At 45.0% G+C, this 25,157-nt stretch overlaps 1 protein-coding gene across 2 annotated transcripts; it reads left to right on the forward strand.

Moving 5' to 3' along the window:
- Window positions 1-320: 320 nt before the first annotated feature.
- On the forward strand, window positions 321-23,294 carry IRS4 (insulin receptor substrate 4). 2 transcript variants are annotated; one of them, XM_030498478.1, is made up of 2 exons: window positions 321-4,039; window positions 20,870-23,294. In XM_030498478.1, the coding sequence occupies exons 1-2, from the start codon at window positions 538-540 to the stop codon at window positions 20,872-20,874; spliced, it is 3,507 nt and encodes a 1,168-aa protein (XP_030354338.1). In that variant the 5' UTR covers window positions 321-537; the 3' UTR covers window positions 20,875-23,294. The 2 variants fall into 2 exon arrangements, with proteins under 2 accessions (XP_030354338.1, XP_030354336.1); XM_030498476.1 differs by lacking the exon at window positions 20,870-23,294 and adding an exon at window positions 16,557-16,592.
- Window positions 23,295-25,157: the final 1,863 nt, after the last annotated feature.

Consider the following 25,157-nt stretch of genomic DNA (forward strand, 5'->3'; position numbering starts at 1 on the left):
ACCCCTCTCGAGCGCGGCCCGCCCGGCGCTGCCGCCGCCTTCCATTGGCCCGCCGCGCTGCCCATCCGCCGCGGCCCCGCTTGGCCGGGACAGCGCGGGGCAAAGCCCGCCTCCCCACCGGCTCTGCACGCTGATTGGGTGTGTGGCGAAGGGCCGCCGTTTCCTATTCGCTGTCCAGCTTGTCACTCCGCCGGGCCGGCTCCCCGCTGTCCCGCCCCCCCCCCCCCCGGTCCTCTCCCCGCACGCCTCAGCGCCGGGGCCCCGCCCCCGCCTCCCTCCCGGCGCGCGCCCCCGCCCTCCGCGGGGTCACGTGATGTTTTCGCCGTGGTGCCGCCGAGGCCGCCTGTGTGAGTGCGAGTAGCCGGACGCGGCGCGGGTGAGTGGGAGGGCGCGGGCGGCGGCGGGCGCGCAGGCACGGCCCGGTACGGCACGGCACCGCCCGGCCCCATGCGCGGCCCGCTTCCACGGTGAGCGCGGATCCCCGCTGCCCGCCCCGTGCCCCTTTTCCGGCGCTCCCGACCCTGTCTGGCCCCTAAAATGGCGAGTGGGATGAATGGCCCGGGCGGCGGCGGCGGCGCGGCGGCCGGGGGCGGCGAGGAGGAGCTGGGCGCCCGCCACACGGGAGGCGGAGCCGTGCCTCAGCAGGAGCCCGGCGTGTTCGGCGCGGCGGCGGGCGACGGGGAACCGGCGGCGGGCGAGGGCGGGCGCTGCCCGTCCCCTCAGCCTCACCAGCTGCTGCTGCTGCTGCGGCGCTCGCCCAGCGCCTCGCTCTGCCCGGCGCCGGAGGCCGCCTCCGTGGCGGGCCGCAACGTTCCCGCGGCGGGCCGCGGCGGGCAGCCCCCTCCGGCGGGCCGCGGCCCCCCCCCGCCCGCCGCCGGCGAGGACGTGAGGAAGTGCGGCTACCTGCGGAAGCAGAAGCACGGGCACAAGCGGTACTTCGTTCTGCGGGCCGAGAGCCACCTGGCCCCCGCCCGGCTCGAGTACTACGACAGCGAGAAGAAGTTCAAGAGCAGCCTGCGGGCGGCGGGGGCCGGCGGGGTGGGCTCCCTGTGCTGCCCCCCGCCCAAACGGGTCATCCCCCTCTACCAGTGCTTCACCGTCAGCCGGCGGGCCGATGCCAAGCACAAGCACATCATCGCCTTGTACACCAAGGATGAGTACTTCGCTATGCTGGCAGAGAATGAGGCAGAGCAGGAGGCCTGGTATCAGGCGATCAGCGAGCTCATGAGCCAGAGCAAGAGGGGCTTCCTGGAGCAGGAGGACCACACCGATCAGCAGGTGGATGAGGACGATGAGCACTACGGGGCCGCCCTGAGGCCTGGCACCGTCTTCAAGGAGGTGTGGCAGGTCAATGTGAAGCCTAAAGGGTTGGGACAGACAAAAAACCTGACTGGAGTGTATAGGTTGTGCCTCTCCAGCAGGGCCATCCACCTCGTCAAGCTGAACTCAGAGGTGCCCTCTGTCCACCTGCAGCTAATGAATATTCGCCGCTGCGGACACTCGGAGAACTTCTTCTTCATCGAAGTGGGCAGATCTGCCTCTATTGGGCCTGGAGAGCTCTGGATGCAAGTGGATGATTCGGTGGTTGCCCAGAATATGCACGAGACTTTTCTGGACACCATGAAAGCTCTAAAGGCCTTTGCAGAGTTCAGGCCCCGAAGCAAAAGCCAGTCCTCTGGTGGTGGTAGTGGTACGAATCCCATCTCCTTCATCACCACCAGGAGGCACCTGGGCAACCTGCCCCCTAGCCAGACTGGCTTGCAGAGGAGGTCTAGAACTGAGAGTGTTGCTGGAGGGACTCCTCCTACCACCAAAAGCAGCAACTCCTATCGCTTCAGAACATCCAGCGAAGGAGAAGGAACCATGACTAGACCTTTTAGGTCAGTGACTGGAAGTCTGATCCACCTCAATACTGCGAGGATGAATTTGGGCCGGCAAGAGGGGAGCGGAAGGTATGTGAGAGCCGCTTTCAGCTCGTCTTACCACACCAGGTCTGCTTCACTGCCTGTTTCTCACTTCCCTTCCACTACAAGTCCCATCAGTGTTTCTTCCAGTAGCGGCCATGGCTCTGCTTCGGACATGTTGACCAGGCCTTCTAGCTCGTCTGTTTGCGGTTCCCCGAGCGATGGGGGATTTATCTCGTCTGATGAATATGGCTCCAGCCCTGGAGACTTCAGGTACTTTCGGGTCCGGAGTAATACACCGGATTCCCTGGGAAACACGCCACCTATCAGAGAGGAGAACTGCCTGAGTGAGTACATGTCCATGAGTAAGCAACAGGTAGATGATAGCTCGAAAGATGATTATATGGAGGCTGAAAAGTGTTTCAGGAAAAGAACTTACTCTCTAACAAAACCAACTTCTGTAGCAGTGCAGCAGAAGACAACGCAAACTACAGCTTTGTTAGATGAAGACTCTGCAGGAAATCATGGACGATTACTTTACTCTGAAACGCCAAAACTGAAAGATAACCATGAGTTGGAGTACAATGATGCAAACCTCGATTCCATATGTAACCAAAGTAGGAGTAAAGCCAGGGATGATGGGTACATGCCGATGATGCCAGGAGTTGCATCTTCTCTATCCAGCAACAGCGATTACTTGCCAATGACTCCTAAAAGTATGTCTGTTCCAAAACAGATTAACAATTCGTGGTCACCGTCTCAGGTTGACTCCAGAGGATACATGATGATGTTTCCAAAGGCCAGCTCCTCACCTGTACGCAGTCCTTTAACTGGATTTATTTCTAAAGGAAGTAATGAGAAAATCGCCAACAATGAGTATATGGATATGTCACCTGGTAATTCAGCTCCAAAGCACCCCAGTGATTCAAATTACATTCACACCGCTTCCGTTCCCAAAGGTTTTAGTTCATATTTTTCTTTGCCCCGAAGCTTTAAGGCATTATCGGGACAGAATGGTGACCACAGTGAGTATGTTCCGATGTCTTCACCTGGAAAACTCTTGTATAGTGGACCAGAAAATGTAAAAGGGGTCAACAGTGAGGCTCTGGCTAATGGCATCTCTAAATTGCCAGCGGTGAAAGGTTCAGATGAAGGACTTGTGCAGAACAGGGCTGCCAGGCCCACACGACTCCCCCTGGGTACAAGAGGGAGTAACACTATTCCAAGAATGTATGATCGTACAGTTCCACCTGAGCCAGCAAGTCCCGGTGAATACATAAATATTGATTTTAATGAAAAGGCGAGTAATACTCCTTATTCCTTATCTGCAGAAGGATCCCCATCATCTCTAGGCTCAAGTAGCGACCACAGGCAGTCCCCGCTTTCCGATTATATGAGCGTTGACTTGGATGTACAGTCACCGAAAGTAGCGAAGGAACTGTCCAACTCTCTAACAGATATTTCAATTTATGCAAGTCCCAGTATTCCTAGAAACCAACCGAATCCTGATTACGCCAGGCTCTCATTTGGTACTGCTTGTGTGAGCACCGCCAGTAACAGGACTGATGACTACACGGAGATGACATTCAACATGGCAGCAACACCGCCTCGACCATTCGCTGCCGAATCTGACACCAGCGTAAAGATTGACAGCCCTTCTTCCATAGTTAACAGACTGTGCATTGTTGATCGATATGCTGGTAGCAGTAGCTTCTCTGTTCCTAGCTCTGAACCTCCAATGGGACCGAAAGTGATTCGAGCCGATCCTCAAGGCAGGAGGAGACACAGTTCTGAAACGTTCTCTTCTGCTGGGACTGTGACGACTTCCTCCTCATTCTTTACTGATAGTAGCAAAAGACACAGCTCTGCTTCATTTGATAATGTTTGGTTAAAACCAGATGAAAACATTGCTGATGGTCAGGAAAGCAAAATGTCCAGGGATACCTCAACTGGATTTCAGAATGGCTTAAACTACATTGCTCTGAATTTACGCGATGATCCTATAAGCTGTGAGGCAAGTACTACAGCGCCAACTTGCCACCTCCAGAATGGTACTTCAGGTTTGGACAGTGGAGCTTACGTAAGCATAGACTTCAGCAGATCCGATGGACTCAAGTGTAACACTGCGAGAAAAGGTTAGTAACTTTAAAACCACTTTCCTTTCATGCTTGCTTAATTGTAGGAATTAGGTTCTCAGTGCTAAAACGTGGTATTAAGAGCAAAGTGAATGTTTTTTATAATCTTCTGTATCATTCTAGTACAGCATTTTATCTACTGAACCACCATGGAAGGGGGACCTGGTCCTTGGCCTAAAGGATTCATGTGACTCTTCCAGGCAGTTAGAGGTGGTACCAAAATATCATCAGCCTTGGTTTTTATAAAAGAATTTTGCTAATATAACCATTAATCATATTTCATATTGTGTATTCTTGTCCTGAGATTATGGTAGGTCTTTTTCCTTCGCTTTTGCTTTCCTCCTCTTCCTTTCTTATAACTAAATGACTCTTCGCTTTTTTTGGTGAACTTGGTATTTTGTGATTTGTGTCATGGATAGGGAAAGCTGAAAATTCCTAAATTGGGTGTAGGCATCAAAATCTGGGGCTTAGATCTGTTCCATTCAATACATGTAAGTGAAATGGATGGTTTAGGGTGTTTTGTGTGCAAATCTGCCCACACTGATGGAGTTGAATCATATGTAAAGAGAACTTGGTTTTTTTTTCCCCTTGAAATGTGCTCCTTTGAGCTCTGGTCTCCAAAGTACCCCATATCCTCTGGAGAAGCCATCCCCTGGTGGCTAGCTGGTGTGGTGGGGGGGCTCCTGCAGCCTGTTCCCTCTACCTTCGCCACTTAGTAGTGTCCAAGTAGCTGAGCCATAACCCTTTCCCTGCTCCACAGAGGGATCTGCCTTTTGCGTAGTGGGTGAGGAATGCCTGTGATCAGAGCAGGCTCTGAGCAGTGGCGTTCCAGGTCTGAACCTTTAGAGGGAAGCTGTTAGCTTTCAAGTGATCAGTGCTCTGACCCGGCTTAAGGTAATGCCGTTGGAGGTGTGTGTAAAAAAAAAAAAATCAGGGTGTTGTGGGTAGGGAGAAGATTATGGGAAGAGGAGAGGAAGCTCCATATGATAAGCTCTCATGGTGGGAGCAAAAAACAGTAATTACTTTAGTGGTACTGTGTGTGTCCACCGCCTGCACGGCAGTGTTTGTGCAAGCACTGCGTTGCGCTGTAACTTGGGAAGCATAATCCTCCTTCTGGTGTTAGTGACCCACTGAACTCCTTACAGTAATGCAGCCTCCCGGATAGAAAGCTCTGTGTGTTGGAAATGCTGTTTTCCTCTCTGTGCAAATGTATGCGTAGTCAATAATTGATGAGTACTAAGAGGAAATATTTAATCACTGTTGGACATTGATACTTGTCTACTTCTCTGTCAACAGAGAAGGCAGTAAAGGGGCCAGCTCCTGCTGGCTTTTTCATTCTTAATTACAGTCGTAAACACTGAAATGATTTTTTTTTTCCCCAGTTTCACTTTAAAACTCAATGTCTGAAGGCAGAAGGTATTGCAGGAGCTTAAAATTGTGTAGCCTTTAATAGTGGAAGGTATAAGCCTGACTCAGCTCGCATGCCATTCGAAGTCTGGCAGCACTGCTTGGGGCTGCTCTGAAATGTGTGGTTTGCCTCAGTGGTTTTTTTTCCTCTGCTTTGTTTTGTTGGTTGGAATCAAATTTAGAAGACGTTGAAAACTGCCAGTCCAAGAAGTGTTTTCTTCCAAAGTTAGTCTTTCAGCACTTCAAAGATTTGTCTGCTAAGTCAAAGGCACTCTGGTTGCTGTAGCTGATTTGTGATTATTTTTTTACTCACCTCCGAAGACAGCAGAATTCCTACTTGATCTTATTCCCTTCATGGCTAAAATCTGCGGTAGAAAGTAAAACTTACAAAATGGAGAGGGGGAAAAACATCAGAGATTATTTTGTTTCAGCTGTACTGTAAATATTAAAAGTATTTTCAGGAGAGAATGGCTTTATAAATTGTATTTATAGTACACATTTTGCTTACTACTGCTGCAGCAAAATACCTGCAGCCCTGTGCTTGGGGTTTTTCCCTTGTCTTTTACAAGTTGCAGAGGGGCAAGAGACTTAGACTTCCTGGTTTCACTGTGATTTAAAGTTTTCTGGAAATGAAACATGTTAAAATGAAGTGAAAGAAACTGTGGAGGAAAACATGGGCTTTGGCAGGAAATTAAGCATGAAAATAGTAAAAGCTTAGTTTGGTGGTTGCTTTCTAGTCCTAAAAAGAGAAACAAAATTAAAAATCACTGCTCCCAAACAAGGCCTAACAGCCTTAAATAAAATATTGCTGGTATATGGTAGGGGAGCAGGGATGTGTTCACTTGTAGGTGGCTCCTGGAGGGACAAACAGATTTTGGAATAGTCCAAGGCTAAAAGTAGCTCACCAGACTTGAATACAGCATTGTAAATTGATGGTGTATATCTGTTTCTTAGTAAGGACTTAAATTCTGGATGGTAAAGATACCAGTTTTCATTCACATACTAAATTGTGTCTTTGAGCTATAGCAAGTATGATTGTAGAAGTCTGTGTTCCTGAAACAGCGTAGCAGTTTCTGCTGCAATAAAGCTTTTAATATTTAAAAAGTTTTTCTGTAATGCAGAAAAACACTTTCACATTCCATTGTGAATAGTGAAAATGAAGCTTTGCTCTTAAACCTCTTGTACCCTGAAGAGCTGTAGTTGTGCCTGTTTGTACTTGATATTTTTAATACTTTTGGACACTTTTAGGGGAACTGAGTGCTCTCTTTTCTTTGCCTCTGCATCCCACTCTTTTGGTCCCTTTGCCTGAAAAATGCTCTGTGGTTAAATCCATTCTTAAGGAAAATATTTAGTGGATGCCTTTACCCTTTCCTTCCTAGGAAGGAGCTATCCTATAGCTATTGAATTCTTTCAGGTAGAGAACTTTATCTCTTCCCCCTTAACTGCAGGTTTGCTGGGAGGAAAACACTTTCCAACTGTTGTTTGCTTTTTTGTTTTGTTTTTGTTTGCTTAAATGGAATATTGTGCTCTGTGACTCAGCTGTGTTCTCCTGGCTACTGAGGGTGGTAGCGTGATTTCCAATGCATCGCTGCCCCCTCTTTGTAATTTCCAAACTCCTCCTGGTTCAGGTTCACTGATGTGAATCAAACTTTTTGTTTTTCCCTTCTCCATTCATGACAAGGATGGTGGAGGGGGAGGGCACTAATGGGAAATGGTAAACAGGCCTGACTTGTTATTAAACTTTTATTTCAGGTTTAGGCAAAATTGAGCTGAGGGTTTATGTTGATAATGATGATGATAAAAGCATATAAGGTTCTGATTTTTAACGCTCAAAGTTTAAGGAGGTCATTAGCAAAACAGTTTCATCACAGAATTGTTTCACAATATTGAAGCAAGCGGTTTGCAGTTTTGATTACATGAATCTGAGTCATGAAATTTTGTGCTAGGAGTACAGAACACTAAAGCTACTTCAAACAAGGCTTAGCTAATGTATACCTTGTTATTGGATGTTGTAGAAACTGGGGAGGATAATGAGAATGGGGTGGTAATAAACTGCATAATGGGTCCTGTATAATACAGGTTTCTTCAGTCTTAATTAGAAACATTCAACCTGTAAAGATATCCTGGACTCCAAAAACAAAACACAGTGTTCAGAGTAAATATAATGTTCAGCTTAATATCAACCCACCTATTTTACACCCACTCTTTAATCTTATCTCTACCTGATACCCTAACACTATGCTAAGATATTATTTCAGAAGTTCTCTAAAGTGTGGGATTATAGTTTAAATGTTCCTCACTTTAATCTCCTCCTGTGCTACATTGGGCAGGAGTGCTGTGTACACTTTGGGGAACTGAGGTGAAGGAAAACAAGTACAGCTGTAAGGCAAAACTTGTGTTCCAAATTGTCCAGTTGGTAACTTGCATATTTCAAACACAAAATCTTGAAGAATATGATGAACAATATATACTTTGAGAAATTCAGAAGCTGGAAGTTTCAGCTATAACTAATATAGTAAATTACAGTTCATGGGATACCAGGCAAATAACTGCCCCTTTTGGGTTTCAGACTAGTGGTTTTTAAAAGTTTGCTTCAAACTGAGGCTCTTTTGTATTGACAGAATAGTTAAGGCATGGGCCCATTTAAAAATAACTTGAAGAACCCTACTGAAGCACATCCGAGTGTCCCTGTGTATCCTACAGCTTTAAAGGAGTGCTGGGATAGTAATTCTTTAAAACGACACACCAGATCCCAAACCATTTGAATCTTGCTGTAACAGATGTCACTTTAACAGTCTTGAGTGACTTAGTGCTATGCTTAAAAATACCCAGGGTAACTTTCTTGAGTAGTATATGAGCTGCTGAAGGCAGAACAGATTTTCGTCGTGTGGTGTGGGAGTGAGCTAATTATGACATATTTGACCAAGAATCAGTTGGGTTTGACTTGTGCTTGGGTGAGAAGAGCTGGGACAAGCATGTTCCTCTGCCGTTGAGAGAGAATGCTCATAGTCAGTGTTAAAATGCTTTTGGAAATTGGATTCCCAGACTTCAAACCCGTGGCTGCAGCTGATGATGACACGCATCTTCTTTGGAAGTCTAAACCTTTCTGCTCATAGCTGTCTTGTAGGTTAAAGCATGGCTGATGGACACGTGGAGTTCTGGGACTCACACGGCTCTGGTTCATACTGCTGCCTTCTTTAAAGTCTTTTGGTGAAATCTTAAATGCATTATTACCCTTTTAGTTTTCCCTCTAAAACTTCATTCACAGCTTTCCTTCCTCCCCCAATGTCTGAGGGCCCCTTGTTCCCTACCGCCCGGGGTGGCCGGTTGGAGTAGCAGTAGGCAGGGGGTGTGCAGCTCCTACTTGCTCTTTCCAGTGCCTGTATTCCAGCCTGGATTACTGGGTGGTTTGTCACTAGGTATTTCTTTGGGGGTTTTTGTATGTCCAGTGGCATGTTAGCAGTAGGTAGAGGTTGGGTTTGGTTTTTTTCCTCTGCACATACTCTTTTTTTTTTTTTAATGAAAGGATCTTTAATAAAGTTTTCTTCATATTGATTGCTGGGGGGAGGGTTTATACCTTGAGGTTTTGGATGGCACTAAAAAGAGCTTAAAGTACTGTGTTGTACCTTGGTGAGTGTCTGCGTGCTCTGTGTGTGGATCTGTGGAGCTCCCAAAGACATGCTGAATGGTGTCCGGTATGTTAATTGTGCTAACAAGTTAATTTTTCTGGTCAGAAGCAGGAAACAAACTCTGCATTTTTGAGTATTGTTGTGATCAAATGCAGTGTTCTTCACTTAAAGGGAAATGGAGTGATTAGATATAAGGAAGAAGTTCTTTACAGTGAGGGTGGTGAAGCACTGGAATGGGTTGCCCAGGGAGGTTGTGGATGCTCCATCCCTGGTGGTGTTCAAGGCCAGGTTGGACAGAGCCTTGGACCACATGGTTTAGGGCAAGGTGTCCCTGCCCATGGCAGAGGGGTTGGAACTAGATGATCTTAAGGTCCTTTCCAACCCAAACTATTCTATGATTCTATGAAACCTGAAAGGCAGGTGGGCAAGTCAAGCTTTCTGAAGCCTGGGGATGTATTATTACTGCTGTTTTGTCCTAAAAATGTAGCATTATCTTATGACTCATCCTTCAGTGGTATGTAATGACTTGGCTGGAGAGCTGTCCTGTGGCCCACCCTGTGAATTTGCTGTTTGACTTCTTTTCACGTTTAGCATTTGCATATTAACAGCAATCCAATGATCAAGTTGCACTGTTGTTGTACAGGTTAAAGCAGTAACTAGGGGAGAAGGAAAAAGCATGTTCTGGTTTTAATCAAGCCCTGCATCTCGGTAAAGGTCACTCAGCTTAGGGATGGTTAGGATTTAGCTGAGAACCTTGATCAATAGGGATTTGTGACATAGTTGAGGGCAGTGGGAAGACAAACGTAAATTAGCCTGACTCATCAAAGGCATTTCAGAGGTGTTGCTGAGTATCTTATCTAAATGATGTTGAACATATAAGTGTTTGGATTTGTGGAGATTTTGCTTCAGGTGTAGCATTACCCCAAAAGCAGCAGCGTAGTAGACTGCTAGCAAGAGTTTTCTGTCCTGGTCCAGTCATGAGCAAGGGGCAAAGGCTCCTTGTTTCAAAACATGACTTTTCTATATGGTTACATGGTTGGATGCTAACAATTCAGACTGCTTTTGTGTGTGTGTATGTGTGTGTTGTGTGCCAGTGATTTGTGAGTTAAGTGTAAGGTCTAATCCTTTTCATTCTTCTGAGATGAAAGGGTTTTTGCAAGAGATGGCTTACACTGAAATTAATGTAGTTAAGATTTAGCTGTAATTCCAGAGTGATGTTACAATTTAATGTGACTCCAGAAAATTAAAAACTTTTAAATTACTACTAAAAGGTGAACAGTGCTTGTGTTCACTGTGTAGCATGTGTATATTATGAACTTATACAAATATCAAATTGCATTATTATTTAGGGCATAAAATAGGTAAGAAGTGTTTTCTTTTTGCTAGGATGTGAAAGCCTCATAAATATGCTACCCATCTGGAGAAAGGTTTTCCTTTTAGTAGAACAGGATTTTGTGGAATGACTGAGGATATCAAAATGTTTTTTTCTCTTTCTGAAACTCATGGAAAATAATACCAAGAGGTGTGCAAGAAACCTGGTAAAATTTGATTTGCTTCTGAATTTATGGAGGCACTAATGAATGATATCCTCCTTCCACAGGGAATAGCACGATTCTGTTCCTATGCTCATGCCAAGCCCGCTTGCTTTCTTGTTTATGGCTCTTGCCGAACAGCTGAATTTGCAGGATAACTTGTTCTGATGCTGGATAGCCTGAGCCTGAACTATTTTTTTGGGAACTGGTGCTTCTTTCACACAGATCTCTTGGGCTTCCAGGAGTTTGGAGAGTTCTGGGTGACCTTGAGGCAGATGCATTGTTAGATAAATGAGAACCTATTGCGTACCAGACCTAGAGAAGGTATTAATGTGAGCCATGTGATTCTTTATTTGTGTGAAAACCATTTAGCTATTGACAGGCATTAGTGTTCCTGTGTCTTTTGTGGCACCTTGCTGACAATTGGGCCAAACTGGCCAAGACAAACCAGCAAATGGTGCAGCCTTTGCTTTTCTGGTCTGAGTCCTGGAGGCTGGTTGAGGTGGGTTGGCCAAGGGCATTCTTTAGCACAAGGTGGATGCAGGTAAAACATCCATCAATGCAGATGAAGGAATGTGTTTTAAGTTCTGTAAGTCTAAAACAATGACATTTCTGAAGTCTAAACCAATATGGCTTAAGGGGCAAAAAGATACTCTTTGCTATATGGATGGGATTTTTTCTTTGTATTTTAAGTTAGTTTATTAGAAAACTTTGTAAGCTGTTTGGATTTGCAGTAGTAACATCCACCGCTGCATTCAAACCTCCAGAATATTTGCTTTTTGCCCGTGAGACACTCTGGGAGGTGTTTGCCATCTATTTTTAACTCCGTGGTGTTTTTTTGGGGTGGGGTAGGTGGGTTTTTTGTTTGGTTGGTTTTAGAACAAGATGCTTTTAAATGGCAGATTGTGGTGAACAGGAAATCAGTTAGAAATGAGTTGAGAAAAAAATGAACAGATTTGATCTTGAGGTCATTCAGATGATACTACGACAGCAAGTCTGTTAATGAAAGCTTGTCGCTCCAGATGCGATCTCTCCTCGCTGCAGAACCTGAACAGGTAGGCAGGATGGAGGTCCCTGTACTGTGCCACAAATGTAAATGTGTTGGTCCCTGTCCTTAGGAGCTTGCAATTTAAAAGATGAAGCTAAGGAGATGGATGAAACTTAATGTGCTGGGGTGGAGAGTGAGATAAAGATCAAGGCTGCTACCATTGGCAGAGTGAAGATAAGAGCCAGCCTCACAGAGATAAAAGCGGTTGGGAGAGAGGAAGCTGGTGGAGGCACTTGGAAGGGTATGCACACAGCAGGGAGTGATGGAAGGTAGTGAGCTATAAATGCAGTGGTTGTAATGGTTTAAATGACTTGAAAAGGATGAGGTAAATGTCAGAACACTGTCCAGGATATTAATCTTAGTAAGAGGAATGTGGGCCAACATGTATCTCCGAGTTAGGAGCATGTGCCGGTGTTTACTTCTCCCTTTTATATGTGGAATGTGATTTTCTTTTTTCTCATTTTTTTTCCTTTTCCTTTCTGTAAGTCAGTTTTCCTGCAGCCATGTGACTGATGGATTTGGTGCAGGGTGCAGGAATGCGTGCCAGAGCACATTGCAGCATCCCTAGGCTGTTAGTGTCACACGGACCTGCATCTGTTATTTGTGAGACTTTGCTCCAGAAGGAGCTGGGGTGATGGAGGTGCCTTGGCACTAGTCCTGGTTCCTTCTTGATGTTGCAGGGGCCTCTTAGGTGATGTCTCTGGATTTCAGGTGATCTTCTAGCACTGGGGAGGAGGCAGCAGCGTGGCTTGAGAGATATATTCACCTTTAGGATTTGTAACCAGCATGTCGTAGCATTTGGAGCCTGGCTCTAGACAGGGAGGTGTGGATGGCACCCAGTTATCACTGCTGCGGTGTCCTGCTGAAGCTGGAGTGTGAAACGATGGCTGAGACAGGAGAAAGTCCTTTCATTTCTGTGTGGGTAGATCAGGTTGAGTAGACGCTGTAGTGGTTGCGGTGGGTCTGGAAGTGGTGGCAGCAGTGAGGCTTGATTCACTGTTGAGAGTATAAGCGATTGAAGTATTAATGTTGACATGTTCCACAAGGAAATGCCAAACAAGAGTTGCACGCTGTTGATTAAAAGTGGTCTGTGTGTAGACAGTTTAACTCTGTCCTTATGAGCTCCCGAGCTGCTCCTGGAAGCTGCATGCCCTATCCTTGGCTCTCGTGCGTGTGCTGTGATTTGAGAAGATCTTGCTCCACGCATGCAGTGCAACCTGAACCTTTCTTCTTCCCTGCATAAGCCGGGGTTTGAGTATCCTAATGGTAATACAGGCTCAATAATCTGATAATTAGAAAATGTGGAAAATTGGTGTGTGCCACTGCTGTGTGTGTGGTAGCAGAAGGTGGCAAAGCTTTATTTAGCTTCTTTTGTGCAGGCATGCATGGGCAGAAGGTAGGGCTGAGGAGGGAGTAACTGCTTGGGTATGTGGCCATGTAGTAGGTTTCTGCCTTTGACAGTCATTTATGGCAATAGAGGTGAAAGAAGATGGTAGCACTGAATGCTTCCAAACATCAGTGGCTGAAGTGGTTGGGAAGAAGAGAGGGCTGAACTGGAACAAGTGAAACTTCCTGTAGGGAGGAAAAACCTTGTGTAGAAAGGAAGTATCAGGAAAGGTGATTGAGAAGGTGGGGAGCTGTTTCATTAGCCATGGGTGACACTGGCCTTTCTCTTAGCTGTGTTCGTAAGAACAGTTTGGCTCGCTTCAAGGGAAGACCTGTGCCTGCAAGCAGACACCACCCAGCAGAAGAGCAGGGCAGATGTAATACTTTCCCACAAACATACACCCAGTGTCTGATTTACTTTTTTATTTCTTTTCCTTCAGCTTGGGGGATTTCCTGAGCCTTATGTCGTTTGTCTGTTTTACAATCCTTTATGGATCTTTAATCTAAGTACTTTTCCAGTCTCTCTTTGATCCTGTGTAAACTCCATGTATGCACAGCAGCCTGCGGTCAGAGTCGGGGCATGGTGCACACAGACTTCTCTGGCGCTGTTCTGGACCCTGCTCCGTACCAGCTTTGTTTGGCAGCCCCTAGTTGGTGTATTGGAATAGATAACGAACCCTATCTTGTCTCTCCATGCACTTAGGATTGTGTAGATGCTGTATCCTGCTCTGCTGTGCACATAACCAGTGTGCTGTCAGCAGCTTCCTGCACTGCACACAGCAGGGACCTGTGATAGAATATTATCTTTAATGTCCTGATATGTCCAAATACTTCTCTGCAGGCTGAAGGGTCCCTGCTACCCAGCTGTTCCTCACCAGGAACCTGTTTCACACCTTTCATGAGTTTTTCTGCACTTCTCTGACACTCTCCAGTTATTCCGGCTCCTTTTCGGCTGAAATTTACCTTTTTTTTTTTTTGCAGCTTAGGTCACTTGTAGTATGCTACACACTTGCCTTGAGGGTGCTTTTGGAAAAGCATGATCTTCTTTTGCAACTTGAAAACCTGAAACTTTGAACTTCTGTGTGTTTTTCAGTGGAGAGAGGTTAATTTTCAGTATTGTCTTGCTATATTGTAATAGAAATTTAGCTTAAAAAACATCCTCAAACCCCTCAGCAACTTCTTGTCAAGCTGTCCAGTGCAATTTGAGTTGGCATTAGGCCCCTGCCAAAGCTGTATGCAAGTTTCCTAATTCTAGGAACAGTATCAGTAAGGGATGAAAAGAGGGAGTGTGCATAAGGCCTTCCTAGAAACAACACTACTGTTTATTAAAACAGAGAAAGAGGCCACTGTTGCAAAAGATAAGTCATTTCTGCAGAGGGAATAAAAGATGATCTTGAAGCACAGGAGAGGTTTTTTAGCTCATGAAATTGCTGAGCACTAAGAATAGCAGAACACGTTTTGAATGAACAATTGTGGATAGATTATTTGTAAGAGTAACTTTGTCTTCTGAATCTTAGAAATACAGTTGGAGAAGGATGTGTTATTACCAGTCGCTGTGTTTAAATAATTCATCCAGTGAAAAGTGCCCCATGTAACAGGTTTTCTTAAAACAAATTTTGCTTTTTTTTTTTTTGCTTGTGGAAAGTCAGTAAAATTGTAGGCACAAAGTACATTCATCAGCCCAATTTTGAGCATTTTTAGGTTGTTGTTGAATGAAGGAAGTATGTGGAATTCTGCTTGTCTCAAATAACACCACTTGCCTCTAGCAAGCTATGCCTTTAAAATAAAACCTGGAAGAAACAGGGCAATGACACAGGAAAGTAACTATGTATTTGCTAAGATCTGGGGAAAATAACCCAAACCCATCACTAATTTGTGAAGAATATATCTGGGCAAATGACCTCCCTCTCCACAACCTGCATGCCATGTGGAAGGCCTGAAATGGAACTCCTTGCAGTCCTCCCCTGTCCCGGTGGCAGGGACATGGTGCTTTTAGAGGCATATGTTGTGTCTGAGGCTGTGCAGGGATTTGGTGCTTTCCTCCGTAACACGAACATTGCGTGGCCACGTGCACCAGAAGGTCTGGGGCTATTCTCCTGCTTTTGATGTGTGTAAGTCAGATGAATTCCCCTTTCCCCTTAACCTGAAGTTCAGGAAATGGAGAACTTCAGTAGCATTCTCCAGAAAGCATTAAGCCGTCTTAGTCTTTGACGTGGAGATTTTAATCATTTAATTATCTTAGATTAATATCTTCTGTAAGCAAAGCTTTTATCCTTTTAGGAATCAGTTGCAGAATTATGTCAGTAAAAGCCTTTCCTGTAAAAACAAATGCTATTTAGTATAGATTTCTTTGAGAGAATCAGGTTTTGTCTGTAATGGTCTTAAACACTCCTGCTTTGTTTCAAAGTGGCCTGACTTGTGTGACCTTAATTCAGATGCAGGACATAAGGTGTAAATTGGATATATTCTCATCTGGTGTGTTTTCAAATGGAATACACTGGGATTGCAATCTAATGAATTAAGACTAATCGAATCCTCTGCCCCAGCTTTCATAAAACTACAGATTATTTTTGCATAGAAAACTTGCAGAGCACTTTGTCAGTGTGTTCCGTAACTTTAAACAAAACGTTTTGGAGCAATGGCACACTGCCATCCTATTTTAAATATTTGCCCTCTTAGTTTCTCTTCTGCCTTTGCAATCCTTTTCCTCTGATTGTTCCTCTGAAAGACTTAGGCAGCTCTGTGTAGCTTCAGAATCTGATCCCGTCTTCAGCTGAGGAATTCAAATACAATTGTGTAATGAAGAGAACATTGTTCTAATTGTCTAAACTTATGTATTTTGAGAGGTGATCTGTGGAAATGTCTGGATGCTTCCTGGACCAGTTTCCCATATTAAATGTTTGTAGGAAGTGGCATTTGTGTTGTTCTCTACATTCTGAGGCAGCAGAGCTCAGTTTTGAATAAAGGCTGAAGCTTTTGTACAGAGTCTGTTACTGGAGCTGAAGTTTGAATACACAGAAAAGCTCAGTATAGGGTGCTGTGAAAACTCCTTCAAACGGTGTGTTTCTAGGCTGCTCCAGCAGTGTGGGGAGGGGTTCTGAGTTCAGTTTTTGTGGCTTATCTGGCATGATCAGTTATCAAATATTTTTTTCGGGTAGACTGAGCAGATTTTCTTGGAAGAGCTCGTGACAGTCCAGGAACAGCCGTGTGTTTACGCTGCAAGTGAAGGTTATCTCCCAGCTCGTCCTGTCTCATCTGGCCACTGAGTTTTATTTGTTGGCGTTTATGGTTTGAGGGTCTGCTGGGCTGCTCTGTGGGCATTGTCCCTCCCTTCCAAGGTAGTTTGAATCTCATAATTTGTTTTCCTTTTGCAAGAGTTATTTCACCCATTTCTGACAGCTCCTTTACTGTTCAGTCAGCGTTGAGTCAAAGACACTTACATGGTATCTGTAATGAAATGTTAATCTGGTTTTAGGTATTGATCAGCAATTCTCCTGTTTGTACTATTAATGTAGAAAATTGTTGGGTGATGAATCTTACATTGTGAAGACAGAAATAAGATCATCCAGCTTCACAGAAGCTGCGTTGTTTTCTTCGAGCACATTGCGTCCTTACCTTCACCTACTCTCTAGTCAGAAGATCATCGAATCACAGGCTGGTTTGGGTTGGAAAGGGACCTTAAAGCTCATCCATTTCCAACTGTCTGCTATGCACGGGCAGGGACACCTTCCAGTAGACCAGGTTGCTCCAAGCCCCGTTCAGCCTGGCTTTGAACACTGCCAGGAGCCACGAAGGAGCTTAACATGTGAGCACTCTTGCAACCTTGCTAAATAAGCCCACGTCACTCCTGAAGGATCCTCCTTGCAGCGAGGAACTGCAGAGGTGGAAATCCACAGATTAGCTGTGGGTACCAACAGCGCAACAGACACGGGCCTTGTTCTTGCTTACATTAAACCCATTTTACACCTCTTTGACTAATAACTTTCCTTGTGGTGCATGTGTGGTGTGTTCACAGCTGGGTACGGGTGCCTCTCCAAACAAAAGCAGTGCTCTGCTGTCAGCCAGGTTCCTGCTCGCTCCCAGCAGGCAGCTGAGCTCTGATATGAGACCCAGTTTGGCGGGTGGTTCAACACAGATCTGTCCCTGGGAGGATGTGGTGGGGGAAGCCACATCAGCGGGAGCTCCTACAGCTTCCTCATTCAGATACCAGTATCGGGGCTTGTGACTGCGACCACAGAAACTGTCCCTGGCTCTGCTGGAGACCCCGTGTGCCCCTGGGTGTGACATGGGATTTCTTTGATGCCTGGAGCTCGGTGGTGGAACAGGCTCCTCAGTGCACTCACACAAGTGGTGGTGGCTGCGGATGCCTTGTGGGAAGGATCTTGCAAGACCTCAGTCTCGGCTTAGATTTCAGAGGGAAGGTTTTTTTAACGTGGTCAAGTTTCATGAGTTGCTTTTTGCCTTTTCTATCTTTTAGGTCAGTTTTGTGTCTGTATCTATATATACATACACATGGTTGATGCTTTTAGCCCAGTAAGGAGCTGATGACTCAGGGCATCAGCCAGCTGCACTGCTCCAACTGCAAGATTGAAATTTCTAGCTTTAACAAAGGGATTAGGGAAGTGGTGACAACCAATAACTCCAGCTCTGAAAGACTCAAGGCTTTATGAGACTGTTATCAATTTGTAGGTAAAGTTTATGTGAAACTCCCTTATGTTTATTTACACTTCCCACAATTCTGTTTTGGCTTAAAAATGAAGCAGAAACATGCTGAAGGGTAGTTTATAATCATGGGACAGACACACACAAATTAATGAGATGATGTTTAACAAGCACAGAGTTTTGGGATGGGGGATGCTGCAGGGAGGTCCTGAGCTTGCCTTTGTGCTGGTTTAATGTAGGGTTTAAGGCAGGACATCCAGGGAATTTAAAAGTTGTAGTGAGGCTTAGCTGGGGATACTTTCTTCTGGTTACTCTCTTAGTCTGGGCTGTGATTTGAGTTATGTGGTGAGCTTGCTGTGGAATTGGTTACCATGCTGCCTTCTGAGTTAGGCCAGGCTTGTGCAGAGAATCAAACTTGGGAGTTAAGCAGGTCTTTTTGCTCTTAAGCTCTTCCTCTTCTCCTCCAAGTATCTTAAACGTAACTTTGATTAAGCTTTCAGATTTTTAACTTTTCAGAAAGTTTCAGGTATAGAGTTCTGCCACATGGGGTTGTCTGATTCAAACCACTGGGCCTTTGCTCTTCAAAATGTTTTGGGGATGTGCTTGCAGAGATTAGAATAACTTGTCAAACGGCTTTCAGGTGTGCCTTGTGTGTTAGGCGTGGAGGAAAAATGTCCTGACAAAGGCAGAGACAGTTTTTGAAGTTCCTTTTATGTAAGCTTACAGGTCCACAGCAAGGAAAGGGTGGGGGGATGCTGGTAAATGTTAATTTTTCCTGAATATAAGTTTAATATAGAAGCTTTAACTGTTGTAATACTCAACTTGCATGCATGGTTGAGGTGTGATTCACTGCCGGCTCTGGTGCCTGTTTTCATCCTTTGGTCCTACAACAAAACAATGTTTTTCTAAAGAGGAAAACTATTTCAAAAATAATAGCTTCTCTTGGCTTTTGTGAAAACAAAGCCATCACTAACCACATCACGCTCTGCATGTAACAAGCAATAGCTTTTTGTAGTGATCTTGTGATGCCTGTGAAATAATACAAATGGAGATTCTCGGCTTGCGGGTGTATTTTGGCTGCCGCCTCCTTGAATTGTGGAAATCCAAGTTACTGTAGTTTTGAAATCACTATGGATTTGAAAAATGAAACTCAGCAACCCAGACCCTGGTGTGGGCTGAGTGGGGATGAAAGGGAGTTTCCCCTCGAGTGGAAGGACCCCTCTGTACTTCTGCACCGCTTCCAGCTCCACCACGGTCTTTGCGTCTCTGTCTCTGGAGCAGTGGGCAGCCTTTGCCAAGCACTGGGGCAGTCCCAGGGGCATGGAGCTCAGCTCAGCTTTGTTCTTTTTGCTTCTAGCTTTTTTCTTTTCTTTCTTTCTTTTTTCTTCTGAAGGGATGGTATTTTTAGCTGGACGGAAATCAGCACTTCTTTAACTCAGGGTGGAGTTGGTGTGTGCATGCTGTTTGATGGCTTATGTAAGTAAACAGGTTTGCATTATTATCTATAATGCTTGTTCTGTAGATGTTCTGCAGCATGTGCCTGGGGTAGAGGCAGCGAACCACTGTGCTTTCTTCAGCAGTGAGGTTTAACTGATTGCCTTGTGACCCTGCAGGAGAGCACGGGCAGCATTAAGCTCTGAAACATCTTTGTTGATTCCAGCAGGCCACGCTGCCATCGCTGTGCTTCGTGATGAAGCATTCTCCATGCTGCAGTTCTCCTCAGGGCAGTGAGAGAGCTTGTGCTGCGTGGCTTTGAGGGGAAAAGGAGACTACATTTCTGCATTTGATGTTTTCTGAAGATTGAATCTCTTATGTAGCTGTTGTTTCTCAATGAGAGCAACCTGCTCCTTCTGGTCTGTCAAACCTTGAAGAGAAGGTGGCCAAAGCCACCTAATGGGCAGAGGACAGTGCCCTCAGGCTTGGCCAAGGGGACAGAAGTGGTGGAAGAGGATGGTCCATCAGGACTGAGAGGCAGTGTAACCTGGTCATTTGGCTGATAGTGCCACTCCACGCTTGGCCTTGGCGTTGGTGTTCACACTGTATGGAGCAGAAAGGGCTTTGTAGTGAGCTGAAACCCAGCTTCTTGTGTGTTCCTCAGTCTGTGCTCGCACTGCTGCAGGCAGCGTTCACAACCCCTTCAGCAGTTTATTCTGTGTCGGGAACCTCTCGAGTCACCCTCACCTTGGCACATGTGTGGTTAATTGCAGAGCTGGCGTTCGGCTCCCAGGTCCTCTTTCCTATTTCCATTTCTGCCTTGTCATCCAATGGTGTTTTCCTCTAATACAAGATTGTATTTCCCCACTCCTTCATTTTACCAAGCACTTTGTATTTTGCCTTTACCAGTCAGTTTGAACCACTGGTTTTGCTGACAGCAGTGAAGGTGGCCGCTTGCCATTGCTCTGTGCTTCTGTTGCCTGCCTAGAAAAAGAGAAAACTATACTCTGAGGTGTTTCTTGTTACAACTAAATTAAGCTTTTTCCTGAAAAGCTGAGGCTGTGGCACGCAGCAGTCATGACTTGCTGCTCCCTATTTGGAGCTGTCGTTGCAGGGAGTGTTTGTATTGCAGTTCTGTACCTGCTGTCAATGGGAGTGTTTGCCACAGCCTTAATTACACCTGGGTGAACAGAACTGCTCTGCATTCATTCTGTGCCAGTGCTTAGGAATCACTGCTCTGAGTGTGGAGAGGATTGATGTCTTAAGTGAAATACCTATAGTGAAATGGTGATGGGTGGCTGCAGGCTTTGGTCCTTCCCGGAGGGTAGGGGTGAGCAGGCCAGTGTCATGGAATCGTTTGTGTTGGAAGGGACCTTAAAGCTCATCCAGTTCCAACCCCCTGCCACAGCCAGGGACACCTTCCACTAGAGCAGGTTGCTCCAAGCCTCTGTGTCCAACCTGGCCTTGAACACTGCCAGGGATGGGGCAGACACGTGCCAGCTTGTGGCTGCAGTGGCTCCTCAGTGCTGGCTTTAGGCTTCATAGTTCTTCCCAATGGCTCGGGATCTCTGTGCCTGTTGCCATCTGGAAGTGTCCCCTGGTTCTGTGAGGGGCCCGTGCTCTGCACTCCTGCAGTGGATAAGCTCTGTGCATTCTCCTCACTAGAAAACACTTCTTTCCAATATAACTTGCATTCAAATGTCACTGACTTATTTTTTCCCGTCCTTTCTAGACTGACTGCATTGCCATGGAAACCATTGTGGGAAGACAAGACTTTTCTGCTGGTAACTCCAGAAACTGTGTGGTGCTTTTGGAAGCAAAGCTCAGCTCCAGCCGGCTACTTTCATTTCCACCAGCACGGACATGGACACACATCCTTTTAATTAATTTCTTTTCATAGACATCAGCTCTCTACAGTTGAATTAATTTGAATTGAGATTTTTTTTTTGTCATAGCTGTGCTTTGGTGATGGAATTTGGTCTTTCATGTCATATCTATTTGGGAGGCAGCATGAATGCTAATAGGAGATCCCTGTATGCCCCTTCCTTCCTCCTGCCTCTCCCATTAATAATTGTTTTTATTTATATTCTGAGAAGTCAAAGCTGGTTTCTGATTGTCTGTTTAACATGGGGTTTGCTTCTCTGGTACATTAACAAGTGGCTAGCTTAAAACATGTATTGTTTAGAAATCTTTTGGCAGTTCTGGATATTTTCAGGTGGCCGGGCAGAAGCAGGGATGGATGGAGGGATGGATGGAAGGGTGCACATCAGCTGGGGGGTGACCTGAGGGACCGACTGGGTCTGAGAAGGAAAGGCCTCTTCTGCCTTTTTTTTTTTTCCTCTTTTTATTTTAAGGTTTTGCTTTCATGGTACAAGAGGTATTTCTCGATCATAGGCTAGAGTATTTTAAATCAAATGTCTGTCAGAGCTTAAACTGAGTTACTTTCTTTTTTTGCTCCAAGTTTTGGTATGTACAAGGTAGGATTAATGGGCTGGTTGTCTTGTAAATTGTTTTGTTCTTACCCTCGAGATACTTGTTTATAAATACGATTGTGTAAAATGAGGTTTTTGTTGGTGCATTCGAATGGGGAGCTGCAGGGTCGGACCCAGCATTTGTGGCTCCTGCATTATACTTTCCAGCTGTAGCTTTTTGAAAAAAAACCCACCCTGATTGATCTTACTTTCAGCCAAAGTCCCATCTTAAATCTGGGACTATTTTTATTCTTTCTTCCTGGCATAATGGGGAAAAAAATAAAAGGTGGGCTCATCAGCTGTCGTTTTCCCACTCACAGAAAGGTGAACGATGACTATTTGACATTTTAAAGTAAGCCCTGATTTTTCTACAATTTAAGTGCTTCACTCTTGTACTGATTTATTTTTTTGGGGGGTTGAAATGAGTTTTGAACACTGCTATGAATTTAGTGTGTGACACGAGGCGTTGGTACATGCGGTGTGTGATAAAAGGCACTGACGATTGATGAAGGGTTTGGAAGTGGTACGCGAATCCTCGTGCTGTTCTGCACCACACAGCTGGTAAATCCTCCTCAGTGTATATTGTACAACTGACCTGTCAGGCTGCCTCACCTCCAACACACAACCTTGAGATTGCTCGGACAGTTCGCACAACAAATGAGACACTGTCAGCTTGGATTGCTCGGTGATGGGTACCCAAATCTATTTTTGAGTAGTATTAAAATGTACACGTCATTAAAATACGAAAAGACTTTTGTTTTGGAAACATGGTACCAATCAGTTTACACAGTGTCTAGTGACAGGCAAAACTGTTGCTACAGGGTTTAAAAGCACAGTCCCGTTTTGGATTTCTGGAAGAGGAGTTTAACTTGGTACAGATACTTGTTGCTGCTAAACATGAATTAAAAATACGACCACTCTCACAGACCATGATACTGTCTCGCCATTTAGCTTCTGTTTGGTCTCTTAAATTAATACTGCAATACATACACAGCTTTTAATAAAGCTTTACATCTTTTCTAAGAAAACAAAATTTGGATGAAGATAGTTCTAAACATTTAATGTGAAAGAAAGAGGTTGTTTTGAAGACATTTGTTACATACTTATTTCGGATTAGATCCCTGAGGCTGCCATTGTACAATATACAGCACTGATTTAATAAATGCTGAATAAATAAGTAAATGGGTAACCTCAAGTGTAGTGGTACAAATACTAATAGGTACGGCATAATAAATATGCAATCTTTTTGAATCTCTTAGTTTACAGCAACTAATTTATTCAGTATTGTGCTGGAAGAACATTTTTGGATGATGTAAAACATATCACTCTCTATACTACCTTCCAGCTACCCGTTTATGCTGCTGTATAGTACAAAAATACCAATGATAGAACAATGTTTGTCCTGTAAATTTAATTTGATATTGGACAGTTCTTGTCTGTACAAACTAAAAACATATATGGTTGAAACTGTTCATTATATTTGCTATTTCTGCTTCACAGATCTGTTTGAAAGTTGAGCTGATTGATCTGGCTTTGTCTTCCATTGTAAATATTGTTCCGTTGTTTTCTTTGTAAAACACATCGCGTTGGCGGTTTTGGGAGACTGGCTTGAAGCTCTGTATAGTGTTTATATTTATCTGACTTGGCTTTCCATAGAGCTACTTGCAGTAAATACGTGTTCATGTAGCTCCGTGTCTGTGTTTCGTTTTTAACCAAACTGGGGGGGTTTCTGCCCAAAGAGAGTTTCCTTCCGCGGGTGCTGATTCTTTCTTCAAGTGGTTTTGTCACTCCGTGTCCTGGAAGATTTGGAGCAGCTTTTAGTGCATTTCAGGGAGTGAGTCACAGTTTGTCTGGTTTTCTCCGCCTTTACACTTAGTGTAAAAGGTAACTTGAAGCAAAACACCCTGTTTTCTGTGACACAGAGTCATAGTGCTGGTAAACAACTGAGTTTCTGAATGAAAGAAAACCAGCTAGTGCCTGGTTCCTGCTTTTTCTGCTTTTAATGCAGACACTGGCAGATCTTTGCTCAAGCATTGTCTGTGACTGGGTTTGGAGGTTTCATGATGAAAAAGGACTAGTCCTGGAAGGAATTGTTAGCATTGTGGTATCAAGTATGTTCCTGTCTTCAGGGCAGAAGGGAAGGAGCGTGGCTTGCTGTTGTATATTTTGTTGTAATACTTTGGTTTGATATGCGTTAAATAGGTCTCAGTAAAACTGAAACCTGTGGAGATACCTCACTTGTAAAAACAACTGAACTTCAGTTGGAAAATACCAGGACAAGGTAGTGTCACTTCAAGTTCCTTACTCTCATGAAGGATATGTCAATAATTCTGTGTAGGAAGAGCTTTTGTTCGTAGATTTGAGTGTATTTGCGCTCCATAAATGCAGGTGAGTACTGTGAAATGTCTGGGATTAGGCATTTCTTTAAAAATACCTGATTTAATTCTCACCCTGCTACTCAGAGCCGTGCATTAAAACAACTCCCTGTAAGAGTCAGGTTTGCTGGAAGAATGGGGTTTTCCTCAAATCCCCTTTCTCGAGGCCTCATTTTACAGCGTGGGGCCTGTAGTGGGAAGAAAAAGAGAACAGTGCTGCTGGTACATGGCAGGAACAGCCCTACCAGCAGTAAACAAACATTGAGAATTATCCAAACACTGTCAAGACTGTTGCAACAGTCTCACAATAACGGCTCTAAGAGACCTTCGACTGAATGTCTCATTGACCTGAAATGGGCTGGCTGCTGGAGGCTTTAGTGTTGGGGGGGGGGGGGACAGCAACATAGTTCTGCACTGATTTTTCAAACCCTTTGGGTGAACCATTGACAGAATGCTCTTGCTGCTGAAGGATGGTGAAAGCCCTCGATTGAAACCAGAAGGCAAGTTAGATTTCCTATCTGAATTTGAAGACAGGCACTAGAATGCATATTGAAAGTCTTTTGTTTTGAACTGCATTGACCAATTCTAATGAGCCTCGCAGTACTGGAACTAATGGGCTAACTGGGAAGGAGAGGTTTGTAGCAGGGAAGAAGGACCTTTTCAGAGGTACCAGGTAACAATACAAGTTCTATTGCATGTTGTTCATCCCTGCATCCTCTGCTGGTTCTAGCAATAGCATTCAAATATAAAGCAGTATTTCCCCTTGTTTTTCCATGAAGGGTTGTGAAGCACCATGTCTCAGGGGAGAGCAGGAGCATGGAGCTTGCTGTGCAGATCTGGGAGGTAAGACCTGCTTCTCCTTGCCTCCTTTCATGAGAGAAACACCCCAAGTTTGCTTCCTTTGTTTTTATTCTGAGTTACTGATTTAAAACTTCTAAAGCAGTGTTACAGCTATAGGAGACTGTCAGGCAACGGAGCTCAGTGGGCACTGCAGCTGCCTGCAGGCACAGTCCCTTGGCCAGCACCCTGTGCTACACCGAGGGCCATAGTGAGTACCTTTGCTAAAGACAGCAGTTTGCTTTACTAACTGGTTACTCTTCACCTTGCTGTTCTTAGGCAGTGGCCAGGCACCTGTCTGGTACAAGTGGGTTGAGTTAATAACCTTTCTTTCAAG

This window comes from Strigops habroptila, chromosome 9, assembly GCF_004027225.2.
Source record: "Strigops habroptila isolate Jane chromosome 9, bStrHab1.2.pri, whole genome shotgun sequence".
NCBI classification, from domain to species: domain Eukaryota; kingdom Metazoa; phylum Chordata; class Aves; order Psittaciformes; family Psittacidae; genus Strigops; species Strigops habroptila.